General features: G+C 39.7%; 1 protein-coding gene across 1 annotated transcript in view; it reads right to left on the bottom strand.

The window, feature by feature from the left end:
- Positions 1-5,253: 5,253 nt before the first annotated feature.
- The window catches only part of LOC124606094 (fatty acid synthase-like), a 94,698-nt gene continuing 78,110 nt past the window's right edge, over positions 5,254-21,841 (bottom strand). The window contains exons 10-14 of the mRNA XM_047138059.1: positions 8,946-9,054; positions 5,948-6,202; positions 5,581-5,759; positions 5,448-5,538; positions 5,254-5,345 (exon numbers count right to left, since the gene is read on the bottom strand). Of these exons, the coding sequence (XP_046994015.1) occupies positions 5,254-5,345; positions 5,448-5,538; positions 5,581-5,759; positions 5,948-6,202; positions 8,946-9,054 (726 nt within the window). The remainder of the gene's footprint in view (positions 5,346-5,447; positions 5,539-5,580; positions 5,760-5,947; positions 6,203-8,945; positions 9,055-21,841) is intronic.

Below are 21,841 nucleotides of genomic sequence, written 5' to 3'. Positions count from 1 at the left end.
AAGGCTTCCATTTAGTCCCTTGTTGACCAGTTTGGTATAGCAGTTGAAGATAGCAAAAGTTTTAAATTTTAGGTTTAAGAACACACTGCTGTTCATGGTATGTTGTCTGACATGACAGTATTTGCCTATCAATATTACAACAACCTCATTGCAGATTAGCCTGCTGCCATGTCTTTGGAATGGCATCTATACTTACCATGGCAACCAGTAGCTTCTAAATGGTTCCCCGACAGCCCACAGAGGGCAACCCCTGTACTGTCGAAACAATTTTTATTTATCTCATATGTTTAATATTTTTACATATTTTATCTGACAATAGCTGTTCAACCAGCTAAGTTCCACGTATTTTTATTTTTCATTCTTGTCATTGTTCTTTTAATTACAGAATTTTTCATTGCTATTTGACTTTTAACCCATTGGTTAGTGCTGACATCATTCTGTCAAAAGTGGGCGGAGCCTCCAGTACATTAGTAAGATGTGCACGGCTCTATCTAGCAGTGATTTACCACCAGAACGAGGCTTCTGCTCATACAGCACTTTGGTAATTCATCGTTTTTTAACTTTGTAATTTTATATAATTTTCTTTAATGTATGTAGCCCTCTGATCAGACTTTGTATTTGACTTGTAGGTCTGAAGATGACCACAGGTGTGGTCAAAACTGGTTACCAGAATAAATAAATTTGTGATCAAGACTGATTTTAATAGTAACTATTAGTAATAAAATTGATCACTGTCTGCTCCCACAATGTATTCAAAAGTGATTAACATTTTTTTCTGTTACTGTGGTAGGATTCAGTGAGGGAGACTTCAGATGGCATAACACCACAGTTTTCGAGCAATATTTTTTGGTTTTTCTGAATCACATGTCTTACTCAGATCAACTAGAGTGGCTTCTGGAGATACTTTTGATTCAAAACAGGTTCACTCAAAAGAAATAATGTTTCCAACAGCTTTGATTGCTGACAGTTGGGGCCTGAAATCGTACTGAGACTCCATTGAGATATTATTATCTGACAAATGCAGAGATGTTAGCTATTGTATGCAACATTCAATTATTTTAGAAAATACTGTAACCAAAGAAACTGTACAATAATTATTAGTGCAAGACTTGTCCTCTTTTTTGTGTATTGGAATGACCATTGTCTTTCTAGACATTTTGGAAAATTAAAATAACTAAGGTACAACTGCACAATGTACTCAGAGAATGTGTCCGCAGCTCGAGGTCTTGCTGTAGCATCCTTGCTTCCTGAGCACGGGGGATTTTCACCTGCCCCGAGATAACTGGGTGGCGTTGTGTCGTCTTCATCATCACCATTCATCCCCATTACAGTCAGAGGAAGGCAACAGCAAACCACCTCCATTAGGACCTTACCTAGTACGGCAGTGCAGGTCTCCCGCATTGTTCCTCTACACTCTGTCAAGATGCATGGAACTTCATTTCCATTTCCACTAAGAGGATGTGCTCTGACCTTCTTTATGTTTTTAATTACAAAGTTTGATTGACCAGAAATGTCTTCAAACTTCAAACAGCTCAGTTTTGGCAATGATTTAATGAATAATGTACTCATACTGCTTTCCAGGCACAAATTTTTGTAGAAACAGATAAAAATAAGTAGAGTTAGCATCTTGTTTTACCAGAAGGCAGTAAAATGGCCTTTGCATCATTAGCAGAAGACAGGTAAATAGTAGAAGTAATATTAACTTCATTTGTAGCTTTTCACATTTTCTTCTTCTACTTAATTTTGAATTAATGGTACTACAAGGAAATTTACATTTATTATAAGATTTTTAAATGTAGTCATCAATTGCCCTGCATTTGGCTAATCCAATTTCTGTTCTGTTTTGTCTTTTGAGGCTAATGTAAGCTTCTTCACCTAACACTACCGCTCTTATGTGTGGTTTGGGCCTCGACCTCCTTACTTTAGTTTTGTTACATTAAGAAAGAAAAAAAAGCTGGTCAGTGTTTGTTATTCCATGAGAGAGAAGCAAAGTAGGCTTTTGGGACTGCCAGCCAGTCAAGTTTCAGCAATGAAATGTGTTCCTGTAACAAGCATATATATTTCAGAGGCTGCCTCATATCCTGTAGCCTGTCTTAGAATGTCTTAGACCAGTTACAAACAATGGATCACTAAACCACAGATAGCTTGTTATACAATTCTATAGAAAGCACTTGACCTATATCTAACTGACTGCTTCAAACTGAAAGTTCTTTGCTTTTCGTAACCCAAATATTAGTGCAACAGAAGTTGTTCCTGATGTAACATAACATATACTTCACTCTTCAACATAAAATTACTTGAAATAATCTATGCCTTTTACATCACTTGTTTTACTTATATGAGCATCATTCAATAAGTAATGCCCAACATTTTTTAAAAAGCCATTAATATACACAGACAAACGTCCTTGTTGGTGCTTCACATTTGTTATTTGTCCTGCGTGCTGGTGAAGTTTCGAACTGTTCTGGCAGATGGTAAAGCCTAGTACAGCATCAAAATGGCATCTGCATCTACATATGACTCACATTACAAGCAGTGTGCTGTTATTGAATTCTTGTGTGCAGCAAAAGAAACTGTGGTGAACACCCATAACTGTTTGTGTGCAGTGCTGAATCATGTGGATGCCATTATCTGTGCCGACCAGCACATCACAACTCAACAATTGGCTCTACGGTTGTCAGTCAGCATTGGAAGTGCATCTGCAATGATCGAGACTCTCAAATATTCAAAGAGGTGCTCATGATGGGTTCCACAAATGCTCACAGCGGACCACAAGATTCAAAGAAAGATCATTTCATCTGAATTGTTGGAGCATTTTGAGACTGATGGAGAGGCCTCTCTGTCACAGATCGTTATGGGGGATGACTGGGTGCACCATTTTGTACCAGAAATAAAAAAGCAGTCCACAGGGTGGCACCATTCTCATTCACCACAAAAGAAGAAATTCAAGACAACCTCTTCTGCTGGAAAAGTCAAGGTGACAGCCTTCAGGGATTATGATGGTGACATTCTCATGGATGTGGTGCCAAGAGGGTCAACTATCAATTCAGAGGCGTTTGTCAAGACTCGAATAAACTCAAGAAGCGTTTCCAATATGTTCGATTGGACAAGAATTCAGCAGAAATCTTGCTCCAACATGATAATGCATGCCCATACACAAGTCTGAGAACCCAGAAACACACTGCCAAATTGGGCTGGACATCATTGCCTCATCCACCCTACAGTCCAGACCTTGCACCCTCAAGACTTCCATCTCTTTGGGCTGCTTAAAAGCTTCTCTATCAGGAACACACTTTGAAGATGACGAGAGTGTCAGTCACGCAATGAAAACATGGCTATGCCTACAGGACAACAGCTTTTACCAGCAGGGAATACATGCTCTTCCACAATGTTGGCATACAGCCATAGAACATGATAGAGACTACATAGAAAAATAGGACACGGACAAGACATGTTGATGTATAGTGTCACCAAATTCTGTTTGAACCAATTTCCCACTAACTTTTTCATGTCCTCATTGTCCTGGGACCTCTTCCCATGTAATTCCTCCATCGGTGCACCAAACATATGGAAATCACTAGGTGCTAAATCAGGACTGTAAAAGGGATTAGGCAGTACTTCCCAGCCCATTTTGTCGACGGTTTCACAGGTTAGTTGAGCAGTATTAGAATGAGCATTATCTTGCTGGAAAACCACACCTCTCCTCTGAGATCCATGACATATCTCTCTCATCATTGGCTTCACCTCGTTTAAAAGAAAATCTGAGTAATATTGTCTGCCCTTCAAGATAATCACAAAAAACTGGACCTTCAGCATCTGAAAACACCATCAACATGACTTTTCCTGCTGATGGTTGGGTTTTGAATTTTTTTCTTGACAGGTGATTTGTTGTGCTTCCACTCCATGCTTTGTTTTTTTATTCTGGCTCATATCAGTGAACCCATGTTTCATCACAAGTTAAAATTTTGCTCAGGAAGTGCTCACCTTCTCTTTCGTAATGTTCCTTTAGCTCTGTGCACACTCTCAACCTTGTTTCCTTGCACAGCCGCGTCAACTCCTTTGGGACCCATCTTGCACATGTTTTGTGGTACTTCAGTTTGTTACAGATAATGTTATGAACTGTACCAGTACTAACTTGAACCTTATCAACTATCATTTCCACAGTCACACTGCGGTCAGCATGAATAATGTCAAAAATTTCCTGGCAGATTAAAACTGTGTGCCGGACCGAGACTCGAACACGGGACCTTTGCCTTTCGCGGGCAAGTGCTCTACCAACTGATCTACCCAAGCACGACTCACGCCCCGTCCTCACAGCCTTACTTCTGCCAGTATCTTGTCTCCTACCTTCCAAACCTTACAGAAGCTCTCCTGCGAACCCTGCAGAACTAGCACTCCTGAAAGAAAGGATATTGTGGAGACATGGCTCAGCCACAGCCTGGGGGATGTTTCCAGAATGAGGTTTTCACTCTGCAGTGGAGTGTGCACTGATATGAAACTTCCTGGCAGATTAAAACTGTGTGCTGGACCGAGACTCAAACTCGGGACCTTTGCCTTTCACAGGCAAGTGCTCTACCAACTGAGCTACCCTAGCACAACTCACGCCCCGTCACGCCCCTCTGGTGGATGGGACTTTACTTGCGGCCAGGATGAATTTACTGTACCCCCTTGCCACCAAACTTCCCAGATTTAAACCAAATGTTAATGCTCCTGGGTGCATGTTGATACTGACCTTCTGGTTTTCAAATGCAGACTTCTCCACACACTGACCAAAGCATCAGTTTTATCCTGTGATAGTTATTTTACAATATGATGTGGCACTGTACTAAGGAAACTACTATGTTAACTGACTCTGGCGATGGAAGCCTATGCAACTACAATATGTACTTGGATTTGTTCCACATTTCAGAATGTTTTCTTTCTTGATGGATTAATGGAACATGAATGAATAAATGAATGAGAAATGTAGTTGTGCTTCTCTTGGAAATGACCCACATGAAGAAAGTCCTAAAACAGAAGATGAAAACATCACTCAAGTGCACAATATGGTAGCGTGCCGAGTGATTTAAATGTCTTGAATAACTCATACCATACGTTTAATGGAACAAATCATATTGTATAATGTAATTCAACAGATAAAAATTTTTAATCTATAAAATTACATTACATTTTCAAAAACTGATAATTTTCATTGATAGATAATTCAATGATTTACATGATGAATTTATTATGAGAAAGCTTTGTGGAAGGCTATTATAAAAACAAATTTCTCAGCAACATAGGAGTGACGTTTAAAGTTATTTGATAAGTTGACTTGTTATTGTGTATGACATAAGGCTCAATTACTTTACACAAAAAATTAAATGGCAATCAAGCAGGTCAGTAGAGGCCGCTGACCCTGAACCAAAACTTGCAAAGTCCATTTCATCTGCCAGGAAGATTATTACCAATGTTTCCTCTTAAGAAAAGAGAATTATTCTTGCAAAGGACAAAACTAGGAAATGCTATGGAAGTCTTCTGGATGAAATAATTCAAAAGCTTAAAGAAATAAAAGCAAAAGAAAAGAGACTAAATATTAACAGTCTTTGAATACCAACCTGTCTGACAAACTTTCTGCGGATCAATAATCACCTTCTGCAGTTTTGTTGGAAAACAGATATGTGAGAAATACCTGAAAGCACTCTTCATTAAGGCTGCCTGCAAAACAGAGTCCATCAGAGCAACCCAGTTATTGGTAAAATGAACTTTGGCTCCACTATCTGCAAAAAATTTGTTCAGTTATCTGCCAAGTATCAATTATGATTTAAAATAAGAGAGAAAAATTATTGTGGAAGAGAAAAAAAGTGTAAGATAACATTTCTCATCAAAATGCTTATACATATGTAGTTAAAGAAATTGCTTATATGCTGTTTTATGACAAACACACATTTCAGATCAGTTTTCATACCATCTATTTCCAACATTCCCTTAAAGACTCCTGTGTATTGATACCCATGTAAACGCAAATCCAAATACGCTTCCTTGCTCTTGAGTAATGGCATAGTACTTCGTTCACCAGTCTGGGAAGCTTTATTCAGGCAAATAAATTCCTTCTCTGGTTCCCGGCAGACAAATATCTGACCAGACACAACTATTTGGTCACTTTCACAAATAATGAATTGTCCTTCTGTAAAGATCATCTCAACAAAGAAAGTGAGTTTCCCTGGAACAAAATATGCATTGTTTTAGTTTTTTATATTATTTCCAGATAACATTACTGAAAAGGTTATCTGTGTACCTCATTGTTTGGTTTTAAAAAAGTTACCATAAAATTCAAATATGAAATTCACTTATAGTCAATCTACAGTTCTGGTATCAACATTTGCTTCAAGTTAGTGAACATACTTATAAAACCATGAAAAGTGAGGAAAGAATAACACAACTATATGGAAAGGATAGATTGCTACTCAGCAGATAGTGAAGGCATCAGATCACAGACAGGCACGAAGAAAGAGAATGTTAGAAATATTTCATCATTCAGACAAAGTACTTACTCAGAAGTTGGAAACTGACACACATTCACACAAGAATAACTCATGTACACAGTCACTGTCACCGGACACTAAAGCCCGACTGTGTCTGATGCAAGCAGCAACCCAGCTGGGGTGGGTACTGAGGTTAAGGACGAGGTGTGGGGAGGAGAGGTTGCGGAACAGCAGTGGAAGAGGCTAATGCAGCCTGTGGAGACAGGTTACCTCTCGTTGTAACCTGAGATGAGCAATACCCTCCCCATTATCCCCTCAACCCCTCTGACAGCGGTATTCAACCGTTCACCCAACCTACACAAGATCCTTGTCTGTCCCTATTCCAAGCCTGCTGTCAACCTCTTGCTCCATGGCTTGTATCTCTACACCAGATCTACATGCAAAACCTGTCCCGTACAACCTCGCTATAACCTACTCCAGTCCTGTCACTGACATTTCCCACCTCATCAGAAGAACGGCTACCTGTGAAAGCAGCAATGTGATCTACCAATTTAGCTGCAACCACAGTGATGTATTCTACATGCAATCACAATAAATAAGCTGTCTGTCTGTGTGAATGGCCACCGCTAAACTGTGGTCAAGAGATAGCTGGACCAGCCAGTTGTTGAATATGCCACCTAAGACAATGTGCTTCACATTGATTGCTTTATAGCCTCTGCATTCTGAATTCTCCCAATGAATGCCAGCATTCCTTAAATGTGCAGGTGGGAACTCTCCTAACAACTTATGCTTCATTTGCGTAACCCTCCTGACTCAACATTCAATAGTATCTCTCTCTTCCACTGCCTGTCTGCCTCCCTTCTTCCACTCCAGACCCAGGCACATGTTCTATGCTGGAAATGCACTTTTCGTCTTCTCCACATTCCCCCCCCCCCCCCCCCCCCCCCCCTATCACAGCCACATGATCCTGGACCTAGCAGCCCTCTCCTCTCTCCAACATGTCCTTGCATGCTCCTACAGGCAGCATTAGCCTCTCCCCACCCCACTAACAACCAGAAGTGATGTCTGGGCTGCCATTTCTTTTCATAGCTGAATCCCTTTGGTTGTGATCTGCGGTGCCCTTACAGCACAGCTATATGTCAATAATATTCTATGTCCCAGCCCCATTTTGTTGCCCTCCATGACAACCTGTCCTGGGCTTACCTTTCAAAAAGATAATGCCTGCCCACATATGGCGAGTTTCTACTGCTTGTCTTCCATACTTGTAAAACCACACTTTGGTCAGCAAGCTTGCCGGATCTCTCCCCAACTGAGAACTGAAAATGACTGGAGCATTATCATCACGGTCTGTAACCATCTTGAGTTTGTGAGAATCTACCACATCAACTGGACAGAGTATGGCTTGATATCCCTCAGGAGAACACCTGCCAAGTCTTTCAACCAATATCAAGCTGTATAACTGCTTACATAAGGACCAGAGATAGATCAACATGTTATTGACTTATCCAATTTGTGAAGCTCTTGCTCCTGAATAAATCATCTAATTTTCCTGAAATTTTAATCATTTGTTTGACTTTACATGCATATCACATCTGCTGACTTAGGTCCTATTTGGATAATTCTCTCATCATGATGTGTGTGTGTGTGTGTGTGTGTGTGTGTGTGTGTGTGTGTGTCTGTGTGTGTGTGTGTGTGTGTGTGTGTGTGTGTGTGTGAACAGAAACTTGCAACTTCTAGAACCTTCAAAACAAAAATTTCAAATTAATGCAAATAACAAATACTATCCTTTTGTAACACTAAAATAATGAGTTCCAAAAATGAATTCTTTTGTTGAAATGTATGTTTCAATCAGAAAGCTGATTTAATTAAAACGTTATTCTTCAGGATGATTCTTGTACAAACAGCTTTGTTATAAGTAGAGGTAAAGTGTGCCAACTACATTCAGAAGTTCACATGTTCTTCAGCAGTTGAGTTGTTCAGATTATTAAGATGAGCTTTGTTAACTGTTACTCTGATGCATATTTTCATTATGTTGGTTTTGAAAAGAAGTATGGATGGATATTAATGTCAAGTATTAAAATGATGAAGGATGTTTCATTCAGCACATGAACAAACATGCTCCTAAGGAGAATGAGATGGATATGAACTGCAGACAATGTACTACAGAGCCAGAAAACATATGTAAAAAGATTCAAGTTTTTGTAATTATTTCTTCTCAGTAATACTGATTTAAATTATTTCTTCTCAGTAATACTGATTTAATACAATACTGGTTTCTTAAGATGTATTAAAAACACCCTTATAATAACTGATTTTCAATCTTGTGATTATCACTATTTTTTTAAGAGATACATCCTTGTCCAGGATGAATTATAATGATATTTATAGCTTATCTGTGAAGGAACATCACACATTCATTTTGTGTTTATAGTTTAATGTATAGTATTACACATTGTATTGCATACAACATGTCAAAAGTACCTGTGGAAGGAAACACAGTTGTCCTCTGAAAGTGCACATTGTGAAAAATGACTGGCAGAGTTTCATACTTGAAGCCTTTATGTGCTGCCAATGTCTTCCAAGCGAGAACCTGGGAAAATATGGAAAATATTACTGTATTGTAAATATAGGTATAGTAAGCACTGAGTGGAATATAAATAATAGAAGGAGTAAAGAGGACAACACAAAGTATCTCTTTGCGCCAGAAGGCACATGTTCCTGGGGGTGCAGTTTTTATTTTTTTCTGCCAGACCATATTTCCTGCCTTCCTTCCAACCAGTCCGGAACAACTGTGTGCATTCAGTACCACAGATATTTGTCATTTTTTGCTGCTACTTGGAGCCAATACATTGTGGCACAAATAAGTGAGTTTTGTACAAAGGCACCATGTTGTCATCAGGTCAGCAGCTTGTAATGACATTACACTGGGTCATTTCAGTGATATGCTGTGTACAGTTGTTTGAAAACAAATTTATAGTGTTGTACTATGATCAATTACCCCGGGGAACATCAGTTTTGTTGTCCTAGATCTGTGACTTTTATTAACAAACTTTTGGCCTCCGAATTCAAAACTGTTAGCAGTTTTTCCCTATCACATCAAGTTTTTAAACTACAGGATTCTCTCTCTTTACCCTAAAAGACATTAAATTTGGGCATACAAAGGAAAATAAAGTGGGTACTAACCAAATGTAGTAGAATATTAGAATATATTATTCATTCAGAGATTATTATAATATTCAAAGTTACATTGTGTTTATACAAATAATAAAAACAAAGATATTAGGGTGCAAATTTACACTTATAACTTTTCCTACAATGGTCCATCTGGGGACATTCTCATTTGATGCTCCAACAGTAGTCAGCCATCATACTGACATCCCATCTACCTTGATAACATGCCTCCATGATCCTCAAATATTGGTGGAATTGCTCACCCTGTTCATCGCTAAGATTTTATGGAAAGTTAGGAAGATGGCTATGTAAGAAATGCAGTTTGATACTCATGTTACAGCCAAGCTTTTTAAAGCTCCCTAAGAGTTGGTGAACAATTTTGACATAATTCCGGGCTTGTGTATTTCCTAGAAAGTCCTTGACGATAGTTTTGAATGCCAACCAAACATCATCTTCTCATATGACAAGCTACGAAATGCCGAAATGATATACTTAAAACAGCCCCCTTCAGTTTTCTTAAAGAAGTATTCAGATAGCAAAGGGATAAAGTTGAGGTGTTATCACCATTAGGTTCATAAAAATACTCTGAACATTGCTGAGTTTTCTGATAAATCCTTTTTCAGATCTAACAGAATGTCCATATAATGGAAAGTCCAGGATGTAATAACATACTGTTAGAATACCCATATTCACAAATAAATCTGCACAGATACATTGCCCTGGCTTACAATAATGGGGTGGGACTGCTACTTGGCTGGGAAGGAGGGTGGGGGGGGGGGGGGGGGGGTGGTAGCCGAGGCTGAGGCCATAAAGATTATTGGATTAAAGGTAGCAATGACAATTCTGATCCATTTTGTTCAAAAAAGCTAGAGCTGGGAGGACAACTCCCAGCTGTAGCCATTCATTTAGGTGGACAGCTGGTTAGTGGTCATGTCCAAATAAAATGCTATATACAAGTTATAGCCAAGCTGATACATAACATGGCTGCTTGGACAGGTGGCCCTGCCTCTGATAGGATAGGTTATGCCTGTGACAGGACTGGAGTTAAAATGTGCTGGGTGTGTGGATAGTAAAGGCACAGTAATTAGACTTGGGAAGGTGGTTAGTAGGCTATTCCTCATTTTCACAATATGTAGTTGAAGGCTTTGTAAATAATATGATTTATATGCGCTAGTCCATGGAGATATTGGGTAATGGAAGGAGTGTTGCTTTGCACCTCATTCATTAGAAACATTGGAGGATTAGGGGCTTATGTGGCTATGGCATGGTAATCTGTTTGTGGACTAGGTTTTTGGGGTAATGCCTCTCTGTGAAGGCCTTAGTAATTACCTTGAACTTACTGAGTGATAAATTGCTCATCATTGCAGATGTGCTATCAGTGGGTGGCCTGGCTATGTCAGAGAGACATTTTGGCATGGAAGGGATGACACCATTTAAAATTGAGGTACTGTTGATGGTTAGTAGATGTGATATGGACAGAAGTGTTTATGTTTCCATTGGAGAGGTGGAGGACAACATCTGAGAACTTAGCAGGCTAGTTTGAGGAGGACCAGTGAAGCAGATGGTAAATAAGATGATATTGAGGCTCTGTGGGAATAAGGATAAAACGTCTTCACCTTGTATCCAAATCATGAAGGTATCATCAATGAACCTATGGCAGACAAGTGGTTTGAGATTTTGGGTGACCCTGCGGGTTTCCTTCAAACAGACCATAAACATGACACCATAGGAGGGCATTAGGTGGATGCTCATAGCTGTACCATGGCTTTGTTAGTATGTCATCCCTACAAACAAGAAGTAGTTATGGATATGAATGTAGTTGGTTTTAAGTGATGATTTTAAGTCAGTAGGCTGTTGGAGTTAGTGTTTGAGATTGCCAAGGTCATCAGCGTGCGATATGTCACTGTATACTGAGGAGGTGTCAACAATGACAAGTACAGATCCAGATAGTTAGAAGATGATGATGAATGTGATTAGTATCTTTGATATGATAAGGTAGGCTGCAGGTAATGGGATGGAGACACTGGTCAATAAGAGCTGAGATTATTTCAGTGGGAGCCCAGCAACCAGTTAAAATGGGCATCCACAATTGTTATGTTTATGAGTTTTGGGAAGCATGAAAAGGTAGGTGTTCTTGGTGGATCTGGGAGATATTCTGGGATGGACCTACGAGTTTGTGTAGGGATTGGAGGTTATGCTGGACTTCTGGGATGTCACAGTGTAGCAGGAAGAGTCAGATAGCTGACAGATACCTTCTGTCAAATAATCTCTGCAGTTCATCACAGCTGTGGGGGATCTTTTGTCTGGAGTGAGGATGATTAAATCAGAGTCTGATGTAAGGTTATGGCTGGGTATAATTTAGTCCATCAAGAGGTTTATGCTATTTGGAAGGGATCTAGGAAAAGAGAATGAGGTCATGGAATTACTTGAAGATGATAGGGGGGATCATGGCCGGACAGAGGTATAAACTGGAAGAGGCAAGATATCTCAATTAGCTATAAATCATGTGCTACAGATGAAGATAGTCTATTCCCTTGAGAGAAATTCTTTGTTAAAAAAGACCTATTATTCAGTACTCCTTCAAAGAGGATTCTGTTTAAACTTTTTACTTACTTTGGAAGCTGGTTAAACAGGTTGATACCCATATGATAGGGGCTGTTGTCTGAACCTTGTGTTATGCCTTGCTAGGTGTTAGTTACAGTCTCTCCATGTGTTAGAAATTCATTTATCTTTCCTTAAACTATTGTACTGCTCATGTTTTAAAATTAGTAGCAAACTTTTAGAAATATATATAGATAGTAATGTAAGTAATTTCTTACTCTAGAACATCCTCTTACGTGGCTCATTACATCTGAGATTGCACAGAATTCTAACTGCCTTCCTCTGAAGGACAAATACTCTATTTATTGGCTGCAGCTCACCCCCATACTTCAATTTCATATGTGACATCACCCCCATACTTCAGTTTCATATGTGACATATAATTGATACTGAAATGTGCTTCCTATAAATGGATCAATAAGCATGTACATCTACTTTTAAGCAACTAACAATTATGTGCTTATTATATGCTGGGTGCCAGACACCTTTAATTACCATCATATGGCCAACACGACTTCTACAGTGAAGGTGTTTCACAGATTACACAGCTGAGGGCCACATTACTCTGATCATGGGACAGAACTAACTGGTCTACTGTTGCCAGGCCTGCTTACTGAATCCTTTACTCCACCTACTGCATTTGTATCTATCTCACCAACTCAGATGCAATCTGTTCAATCGTTCAGCACTGTCAATTGCCCATAATGTAGGAGGTCACATGTCCCTCAATAAAATCTTAATCTTTTACTCCCACATTCCAAAAATGAATGACAAACTCTTCTCTTTCCACACATCATCTGCGTCTCTTTTCACTTGGTTTCAAAATAAGGAAATCTTTTGAGTTTGCTCTTCTAGGTGTGGCCAGAGTGTAGCCATTTTCTACCAGCACACAGGAATTTTCACAGTGGCCACTTCCGGTCTCTGAAGAATGCAGCTGTATGCAACAGATTTTGCTGCCATGACAAATCTCCACCTTCAGGGTCATCAAATGTATGGGCCCTTCACACAATAGACTCCATAGCTGGACTTCTGATGGATAGTGCATTTTCCTGTCATAGTGCTGAAAACATGCAACTGTCCACAACTCTGACTAACTAACTCTCACATGCAATGCATAATTAACGACAATACAATATCAGCTTCTCACTTGTGTCTTCCCTGGGTTATCACTACACTGCACTAGTCTAATGTTCTGATGACTTAAAGTGTGAATCTTCCACTTGTTTATGAGGTGACATATTTGGAATTTTGCAGCCCCTCTTCTTTATGGGATAGTCATCTGCTGGAAAATCTCTTGATTTTTTCTCCGTCGAATAGTGCTGGGTACAGGAACTTTTAAGCCTCTTTCTACTTATAAAATGAGTAGACATACAAACTTTCCTTTTCACCAGTTAACGATTTATTTGACTTTCATGCACAATATAGTTCACACTTTCAACATACATATGTAACTTTCTGTAAGTACCTTGTACTGTTGTACATTAGAAACAAAATGAATTACAGTTAAAAGAAAGTTGGCCTGACTACCATGACTTTCTTAAAATGAATCAGGAAATATGTCTTGCCTCTACCAAGGCTGAGTCAGGAGTCTCTAAGAGTACTTTTTCAACTGTTCTTGTTTCACATAACAATAGTCAATGACACAATAAGGACAGAGCGACATAAAAACTCCATGATTCCTCCTTACACATGCATTAAAAACTCTCTGGATGCCCAACAGGTACTTGTCGGTGCTGTTCAACTGCCATGTCTACCTTCTTCCCCCGACTGATTTTAAACCTGCACACACAGACATGTGATGTGCAGTAGGTAGGATTCTACCATCCCACACTCGTATCTAGAATATCATGTGTATGAGATGGTAGAAGGCTGAGTGGTTCTAGAATTTACACAGAAATTCTTGAATCACTATATATCCCCCCCCCCCGCCCCCCCTCCCTCAGATCGAACATGCGATATTTTATTCATAATCATTATGCACTTAATATCACTCATAATAACATCTCATATCTTAACAGTATACATTTTTTACATATGTTTATATACATATCTTCTTTCCATAACAACAATCTTTCTCTTATTGTTTCTCTATTCTTTTCTTATTTTACTTTGTTATTAAGACATGAGCATGCACTAGAGGTTTTAGTCAGATTTACTAATATTTAGGAATTGCGAGGACTTTTTTTCTTTTCTTTATTTTCTTTTTCAGTTGAAATCTTCAGGTGTTTATGACAAATGAGTAATCTATTTGCTATTCTTATCTTTTTGTACTACCTTTTTACTAGTATGTTCTATTTTCATTTGTTGTACCTTGGAGGAACTCTGGGCGATATGAAAGTGTTCTTTTGACATTCATTTACTTCCCCGAAACATAATAATGCTAGTTGTTCATAGAATTTACACTTTCCAGAATAATTTCTACAAAATTTGTGACTTTTGTCATGATACTGTCCCATTCTCCTAGGATCAGCACCTATTCCTTGCTTGCGGGTTGACCTTATGAGAACACTTCCCCTTTCCATTCTGGTAGGTATGCCCCTTATGATACATCTTTATTTTTTAGGCCACAGATCATCTTAGCTCCATGTAGGTACATACTTAGTGATTGCCGAGTACACCCCCCTTATCCTTTCTGAGTAGACCTCATGGTTCATTACCCTAATATACTTTTCTATGTATAATATAATTAATTATCTTCTGGTAAAGATATAAATCTAACTCAAACTTCGCATTCATTCTTTAATATATCATTCACTCCCTAAGAGTCCTCCTCTACTTATCAACTTCTATACTTCCAATAGATATTATGTCTATATATACTACTTATGTCCCACTATCCTTCAATTCATCAAAGTTTTTATTGCACTGACGTTTCTCATGCCTTTTTCTTATTTATCCATTACTCATTACTATTTTATAGTTGTTCATTATGTATGGGTGCCTCTCCTTACGTATATTCAATGTGGAACCATCAAAACTCCCCATATATGTGTGCATAATTCCCTATGTACACACCTTTTCCCCAACACCTGGCGGTTCTCACGTTGTGACAGGCTTTGTCTTGTAATTATTAATGTGTAGAAGTGCATATTTGTGTATCTGTGCATGTGTCTTTGTTTTGTCTAATTCTTTGGCCTTCTTATGTAAAGATAAGATGTAGGTTATTAGTAAACATGGAAATAAGGAAGGACTTCAGCGATAGAAGTTTATGAACATGGGAAGAGTGAAAAGAACAGACAGGTCCTCAAGATGAGAAATAAGAAAGGAAACAACAGATGTGGTTGTTAGGATTGAAGAAGAGAAACAAGATAGCCTCAAAGACAGGAAATTCTTCCCACCCCCCTTCCCCAGGATCCCTACCTCTCAGGTACTTGAGTGAGACGCCGGAGGAGGTTTGGTGTTAAATCATCTCTTACAGAATGGACTTGTCCCACCTTCACCCTTTGAAGTCCCTGAAGAAAATCCTAGCAACCCTGTGGAAACGGCAATTGAAGAAGAATCAAGCACATTTGTTTCTGAGGGTTGTTTGAAAGATGTGATGTGTGTTTTGTGTTAGTCATGATTTACCTGTTCTTGTAAATCAAGCTTTCAAAATTAATACAAACCCTCCCATCTATATCACATCTCATAAAAGGTATAAAATACTCTATACAAAACAGAAAATCTATACACTACTGTATAACTACACTCCTGGAAATTGAAATAAGAACACCATGAATTCATTGTCCCAGGAAGGGGAAATTTTACTGACACATTCCTGGGGTCAGATACATCACATGATCACACTGACAGAACCACAGGCACATAGACACAGGCAACAGAGCATGCACAATGTCGGCACTAGTACAGTGTATATCCACCTTTCGCAGCAATGCAGGCTGCTATTCTCCCATGGAGACGATCGTAGAGATGCTGGATGTAGTCCTGTGGAACGGCTTGCCATGCCATTTCCACCTGGCGCCTCAGTTGGACCAGCGTTCGTGCTGGACGTGCAGACCGCGTGAGATGATGCTTCATCCAGTCCCAAACATGCTCAATGGGGGACAGATCCGGAGATCTTGCTGCCCAGGGTAGTTGACTTACACCTTCTAGAGCACGTTGGGTGGCACGGGATACATGCGGACATGCATTGTCCTGTTGGAACAGCAAGTTCCCTTGCCGGTCTAGGAATGGTAGAACGATGGGTTCGATGACGGTTTGGATGTACCATGCACTATTCAGTGTCCCCTCGACGATCGCCAGTGGTGTACGGCCAGTGTAGGAGATCGCTCCCCGCACCATGATGCCAGGTGTTGGCCCTGTGTGCCTCGGTCGTATGCAGTCCTCATTGTGGCGCTCACCTGCACGGCGCCAAACACACATACGACCATCATTGGCACCAAGGCAGAAGTGACTCTCATCGCTGAAGACGACACGTCTCCATTCGTCCCTCCATTCACGCCTGTCGCGACACCACTGGAGGCGGGCTGCACGATGTTGGGGCGTGAGCGGAAGACGGCCTAACGGTGTGCGGGACCGTAGCCCAGCTTCATGGAGACGGTTGCGAATGGTCCTCGCCGATACCCCAGGAGCAACAGTGTCCCTAATTTGCTGGGAACTGGCGGTGCGGTCCCCTACGGCACTGAGTAGGATCCTACGGTCTTGGCGTGCATCCGTGCATCGCTGCGGTCCGGTCCCAGGTCAACGGGCACGTGCACCTTCCGCCGACCACTGACGACAACATCGATGTACTGTGGAGACCTCACGCCCCACGTGTTGAGCAATTCGGCGGTACGTCCACCCGGCCTTCCACATGCCCACTATACGCCCTCGCTCAAAGTCCGTCAACTGCACATACGGTTCACGTCCACGCTGTCGCGGCATGCTACCAGTGTTAAAGACTGTGATGGAGCCCCATATGCCACGGCAAACTGGCTGACACTGACGGCGGCGGTGCACAAATGCTGCGCAGCTAGCGCCATTCGACGTCCAACTCCGCGGTTCCTGGTGTGTCCGCTGTGCCGTGCGTGTGATCATTGCTTGTACAGCCCTCTCGCAGTGTCCGGAGCAAGTAAGGTGGGTCTGACACATCGGTGTCAATGTGTTCTTTTTTCCATTTCCAGGAGTGTATTATTCAGTCAGTCACATCATATTACATTTTCCACAAATATAATACGCTAGTCAATTTATTTCGTCTAGATATCACTTTTATTTCTGTGATTCTCTTAAGATGTTTTCTATTTCATAGTCATATCAGGTTTTCTAATCAATAAGAATACATGATAGTTTGAGATTATAAAGGAATTCGGTGCAGGAAAAATAGTTTACAAAAATCACCGAAAATAACTCAGGATCCGACAGTCATTACTCTGCCCATTAACTCAGAATGTTAATGTCCCTGTGGGATAGATGACAGAATAGTTTAAGATTTTAAAGCAATTCGGTGCAGGAAACTATTCGGAAAAAAACACTGAAAACAACTCAGGATCTGATGGTCGTCATTCCACCTGTTAACTCAGAATATTAACATATCTGGGGGATAGATGATTCCGCCCGGGTCCCATGGATCTGATATCAACTTTACTTGAGCAGACCAGTATTTCTCTTGAAATTTCTTTTGAAAGTCTCCCCAAGATGAAAAATTCTGAGTATTTACTGTACCCCATTCTGAGGCTTTCCATAGAAGGTACCCCACAGCAAATTCTTGATTACGAGAACTCTCAAGAAACATAAAGTGAAGACTGTTTTCCACACAGTGGGAAAAATCAAAGACCTTCACCATTCAACCAAGAATCCACTAGGTCTGACGGCACCTGGTGTGTACAAGATCGGATGCGAATGTGGGATGCAATATATAGGACAGATGCAGCGTTGTATCTCATAGCGCTGCAATGAACACATCAGGCATGTACGCTTGGGTCATCCAATAAATCTGCTATGGCAGAACATAGTACTGATGAGAAGCACACCTTCAATTTCAAGGGCAGAAAGAAAGTATGCAGTCCATACGGATTTTTGGACTCAGTAATCAAAGAGTTCATAGAAATACGGTTACACGAAAACCTAATCAACCATGACAGTGGCTACCATCTCAGCACATGCTGGGAGCCTGCAATCAGAAAAATCAGAGAAGAATGTTCCGATCCACCAAGGGCCATGGATGGAGTAGACAGAGATGGACGCCAGGACATAAACCCCGCACACACGTCTCCCCCACCACCGGCCGCTCCAAGTGCACTGGGCAATTCCATGGACACCTGATTGGCCAGTGACAGGAAGTGGAGAGTGGTCCAGCAGAGATATCAGCCCATGAACAACAATATCCCAACACTTCACCTGAAGATGATGGAGACACATCCCATTGAACGTTGCTACGAGACGACGACGCTGCATCTTTCCTTTCTAGAAGGAAACACGCAGCAGAGAAATCAAGTCTGGCTGCACATTTATTGTCAACTAAACATAGATTGCCAATGTTGACGTCAAATGTAAGGTTGCTACATAGAGGTGAGAAGGGCGGACTCCTCGATCTTCTTGAGGAAATGGAGATCTTTTGCCACCAAAGAAATGCTAAATGTAACCTGATAAATGATCAGGTCATAATGAAAAATGCCCATTTCTGGAAATTGTTTGAAAACTGCCTACTTGAAAGCAGTGAAAAATTCGACCCAGGGGGTCTCAAAGATCAGTTGGAACCTCACGCCATTATGTAGCAGCCACTTGCGTAAGATCTAAACGAGTACCACTTTCATAACACTATATTTACATAACTTACTGCATTAGAATAACACACAAACTCATGAGGGTAAATATTAGCAGCAATTAATACGTAAAACTGTCATTTTTCAAAATAAGTGTTCAAAAGATCACTCTTTATCATATTGCTCTTATTTCTCGGCCACTAAGTGCGACATATGGAAATGATGCTTACAAGCGCTACTAGCGCCAACAAAGTGCATTTTGTAAATAAAGTTCACATTATATCTTTTGTCAAGTAACAACTAATTAAGTTAAGACAGGTCCCAACACCACAAAATATGCAATACTTCCTATAACGTACTTTATGTAGCCATATCAGTTTTATAATTAATTTTAGCCCATGAGGCGTAAACTGTCACTGTTACATGCTATAGTAATTTTAAAAATCTAGCACATTACAGACACAAGAAAAAGTAAGAATTGTAATTTTACATAGTTGTACTCATAATAATTTCATGTTACTACTTAGTTACTATACAACATAAATATTACAAAACATGTCGTCAAAACCGTAAACTTCAGGCACAGCTCATAGAGGGCACCATACGCAAAACTGATGTGTACTGTGAAACCAACATATAATTTATGACAGTAATGGTTGCACTGTGTAAGCATTCACTTGAACAAGAACAACTGCTACAATTCCGCGCTGGTATGTAATGTTAACATTAAAAGACAATGATGTGATGGACTTATAACTTTTGTAAATCACATTGTAATATATACTCTTGTATTTGTTTTAGCATTGATAATGACCTGACACAGGTCAAAATCTGATCTGCGTTGTGACTATAAATGTCATATTAAAGCAACTTAATTCTACGACTGATTGCTGCTCTATCCAAACCAAGAAGGAAAGATGCTACTCACCATATAGTGGAGATGCTGAGTCGCGATAGGCACAATGATGATAATAATAATAATAATAATAATAATAACAATAATCATGATAAAACAACAATGGCAGTGGAAGATATAAAATGAATTTATAGAAGTACAAGATAGATGTTTTCTGAAAGAGAGTGTTCTTGGGAGAGGAAATCTAAGGAGACTGACTGCACCAGCTAAGAATACTGGGAAATTACGAAGGCATACAGGGACAATGGTAATCCTTATTGTTGCTGTAGTAGACATGTCATCAACTGTCTTTTGGAGCTGGAAGGTTTTACTCATTTCTGTAATATAATGCACGAAGTTATTTCAGAGTCAGTTTCCTGCTACAGAGAAGGACTTCAAGAAAGTAGCTGAACAATGGTGTGGAATAAAAAGGATTTTGCTCTGATGGGAACAGGTGTTCATGACATGTTGTTCAGATAAGAGTGTTAAGGTTGAGGAGGGTTACGAGGGTCAATGTTGGTTGATAAGACAGTAGAGAAGGCAGAAGGTATGGAAATCTCTGTATTAGTCTGTACGCAGCCAGGATAGCTGTGCATGTGACGGTCATATAAGATCAAAAAGTTAAACATCTCAGATATAATGAGCACAGCATTCATAATCAGTTCCATGCACCATGAGCTTTCCTAAGAAAAGCCCTGCAGGTTAACATTGCTGTAATCAATATTTGTAAGTACAGGTGTTTGTCCAAATTTATTTTCCAGGTCAAGAGGGAGTAACTGGAAGCGATGCTGATGCCTTCTTGCACATTACAGTTATGTGCTCAGTCCAACTTAGATTTTCACCTATTATGCTATTAGGCTCTTTGCTGAAGGAGAGAAATTGGTATTTGTCCTATTTGGGGTTAAAATATGGTAAGATTTCCCAATATTTTGTGGTAATGAACCTAGAATGACCAACCACTACTACTTGGGTTTTGGGTGAGTTGAGTTTTAACCCCACATGCACACAGGTTGGTATTGGGTACTCAAAAACTGTCTTCCGGTTTATTTGTTTTACACTTAGATACAAATGGAGGCACCAGCATACATTTAGTATTTGCTTTAGGACAAAACTGATGACACATCATTTACATACAATAAAAAGAGGTAGTACTTAACACCAAATCCTGTGGGTTGCCTGATACTGCCTGCTTCCATTGTGACTTTGTGGTGCGAGACATGGCACATTACTGTTGATATGTCAGGTATGAATGGAACCATTGCAATGCACTAGGTGAAAAATGTAGGCTGCTAAGTTTGACAAGCAAAATGTCAAAGCTGACAGTCTCCAAGGCTGACAGTCTAAGAAGCACATGATAGTTGTCTCTTGTGCATCCATGGCAAGCTTCAGGTCATCTGATACTTTTATTAACGCAGAGGTGTTGTGATGTTTATGAAAACCTGCCTGGTATTTGTCTACTAGGTTGTTTATAGTTAGGTAGTTTGTTAGCTATGTATTCTAAGGATTTGGATAACACAGAAAGAATGCAAATAGGTTGATAATCAGTAGATGCTGTGGCAATGTCTTTTCTAGGTAGTGGTTGAAGACATCTTTTGTAGTGGGCAGTAGTGGGTCAATAATAAGCTTAATCATTTGGACTGTGATGCTATCATGTACAGCAGATGTTGATCTGATACACATGATGTTTTTTTATTATATTACAAACAACATGCTTCAGACAGAACTTTTCATGAATACAATCGTTTAAGCCCATAAAGCAATCAAACTTGTAAAAAGGTTTGAAATTACATAGCTACTTTGTAGGATGAGGTCAAATAAGGGTTTTATATCTGTAACTGTAATGTGAGTATCATATATATTCATTAAAAATTAAAATGTTTTAATTGTGATACTGTGCTTTGAACATTTAGTTGACCTCTGATTAAAATAAAATTACATCTTAATGCTGAAGGTACTGAACTGAGTCAGAAGCTCACTTAAAACATGATTACTGGAAAATAATTGAAGTCTTGAAGGCATTATCAAAATAA

Source organism: Schistocerca americana, chromosome 3 (assembly GCF_021461395.2).
Source record: "Schistocerca americana isolate TAMUIC-IGC-003095 chromosome 3, iqSchAmer2.1, whole genome shotgun sequence".
NCBI lineage: Eukaryota > Metazoa > Arthropoda > Insecta > Orthoptera > Acrididae > Schistocerca > Schistocerca americana.
This window is presented reverse-complemented; position numbering and strand designations above follow the sequence as displayed.